Source organism: Puntigrus tetrazona, chromosome 12, assembly GCF_018831695.1.
Source record: "Puntigrus tetrazona isolate hp1 chromosome 12, ASM1883169v1, whole genome shotgun sequence".
Taxonomy (NCBI): Eukaryota; Metazoa; Chordata; class Actinopteri; order Cypriniformes; family Cyprinidae; genus Puntigrus; species Puntigrus tetrazona.
Window position 1 is genome coordinate 20,173,933 of NC_056710.1, and position 1,452 is coordinate 20,175,384.

Below are 1,452 nucleotides of genomic sequence, written 5' to 3' on the forward strand. Positions count from 1 at the left end.
TTAATAATATTATTACATTATTTGTATCATTAAAGGGAGAACAAATTACATTTTTGTGCGGCAAATAATATTACTGTCATGTGAACTTTAATTGACTTTTAGTATTATCATCATGAAAATGCTATATTATACACTTAAAAGTATTAATAAAAAAATAAAATGGCTTGTTTAGAAAGCATAATGTAAATACAGCACAAGTAGTATCATGATGGATACTTAATTTCCTCAAATTTCCAACCCTTATTTTAATAATTAATAGGATTTGTTAATAACTTGAAGATAAAACAAAATGAAGACATATTATATAAANTTGTGTTTTGTTAGTTCCTCTGCAGAGTCATTTTTCATCATTTCTTTTGGACGGCTCGGGTTATATTTGCTCAGATTGCTCAATTTAATCTTCAACGTTTCGGTGTAAAATATTCACAGCACAATTCATCCCTTCACTTTAAGTAACACAGCGGCTCTGCTTCCTGCGGGTATTTTCTCAGCAATTAAACTAATCCGGCGCTCTTAATTGTTTTTGTAGATCACTAATAATGAGATATTGAAATGAGTTAAGTTCCCGTGAGCTGTTAAGCATAAATAGGAAGTGTGTGTGTGTGTGTGTAATTGTAGTCTCTCCCTCCTTCCTCAGGTTTGTGGGTTACGTTGAAGTTGCTTCCAGGTGATATTCATCAGATCCGTAAAGATTTCCCTCACCTGGTGGACCGTTCCACCGCCGTCGCTCGCAAAATGGGCTTCCCAGAAATCATCATGCCAGGTATTCAGCATTCATCAAAACACTCACCCTGTCCGTTCATGAAAGCGACGCTACGCTAACGATTAACTCGTCATAGTTTGGCCAGCGGTTCCATGCAGCTCACCTGCAGAAATTAGACAATTAAAGGTACAGCAGCCATTTAATTCCAGTATCGACTTGCGTATCTGACATGCCCACGATGACTCTTTCGGCTGCTTTTGTGCGTATTCTTACTAAAAGGTCTGTGTTTTCTGGAGATCACACATCGATCGTGTTAGTAAGCCACACCGAGACCTTGTGTGTTGTTGCAGGTGACGTTCGGAATGACATTTACGTGACGCTGGTTCAGGGGGATTTTGATAAAGGCAGTAAGACGACGCCTAAAAACGTGGAGGTCACCATGTCTGTACATGATGAAGATGGGAAGAAACTCGAGGTAATCTGAAGTCAATGTGCGAGACGCGCATTATAAGTACATCACTGAGCAATTAAAGTGTGTGTGTATATAATTGAGCACAGTTATGATATTGTAAATTGTAAATTTCCGTATGAAATATGAAATATGACAGACACTTATTTTTCTAGTACCGATATAACGTGCATCCCTATGCTACGCTCTCTTTATAATGTATATTTTTCTGCATTTTTGGCTGTCTTTGTTTTGTTGCTACAGTAAATAATAAATAAAATCGACTGCGATTTATGTAAAT

At 37.0% G+C, this 1,452-nt stretch overlaps 1 protein-coding gene across 1 annotated transcript in view; it reads left to right on the forward strand.

The window, feature by feature from the left end:
* LOC122355354 (dedicator of cytokinesis protein 1-like) overlaps window positions 1-1,452 on the forward strand; it is a 61,773-nt gene that overhangs the window by 14,590 nt on the left and 45,731 nt on the right. The window contains exons 14-15 of the mRNA XM_043253523.1: window positions 638-763; window positions 1,054-1,178. Of these exons, the coding sequence (XP_043109458.1) occupies window positions 638-763; window positions 1,054-1,178 (251 nt within the window). The remainder of the gene's footprint in view (window positions 1-637; window positions 764-1,053; window positions 1,179-1,452) is intronic.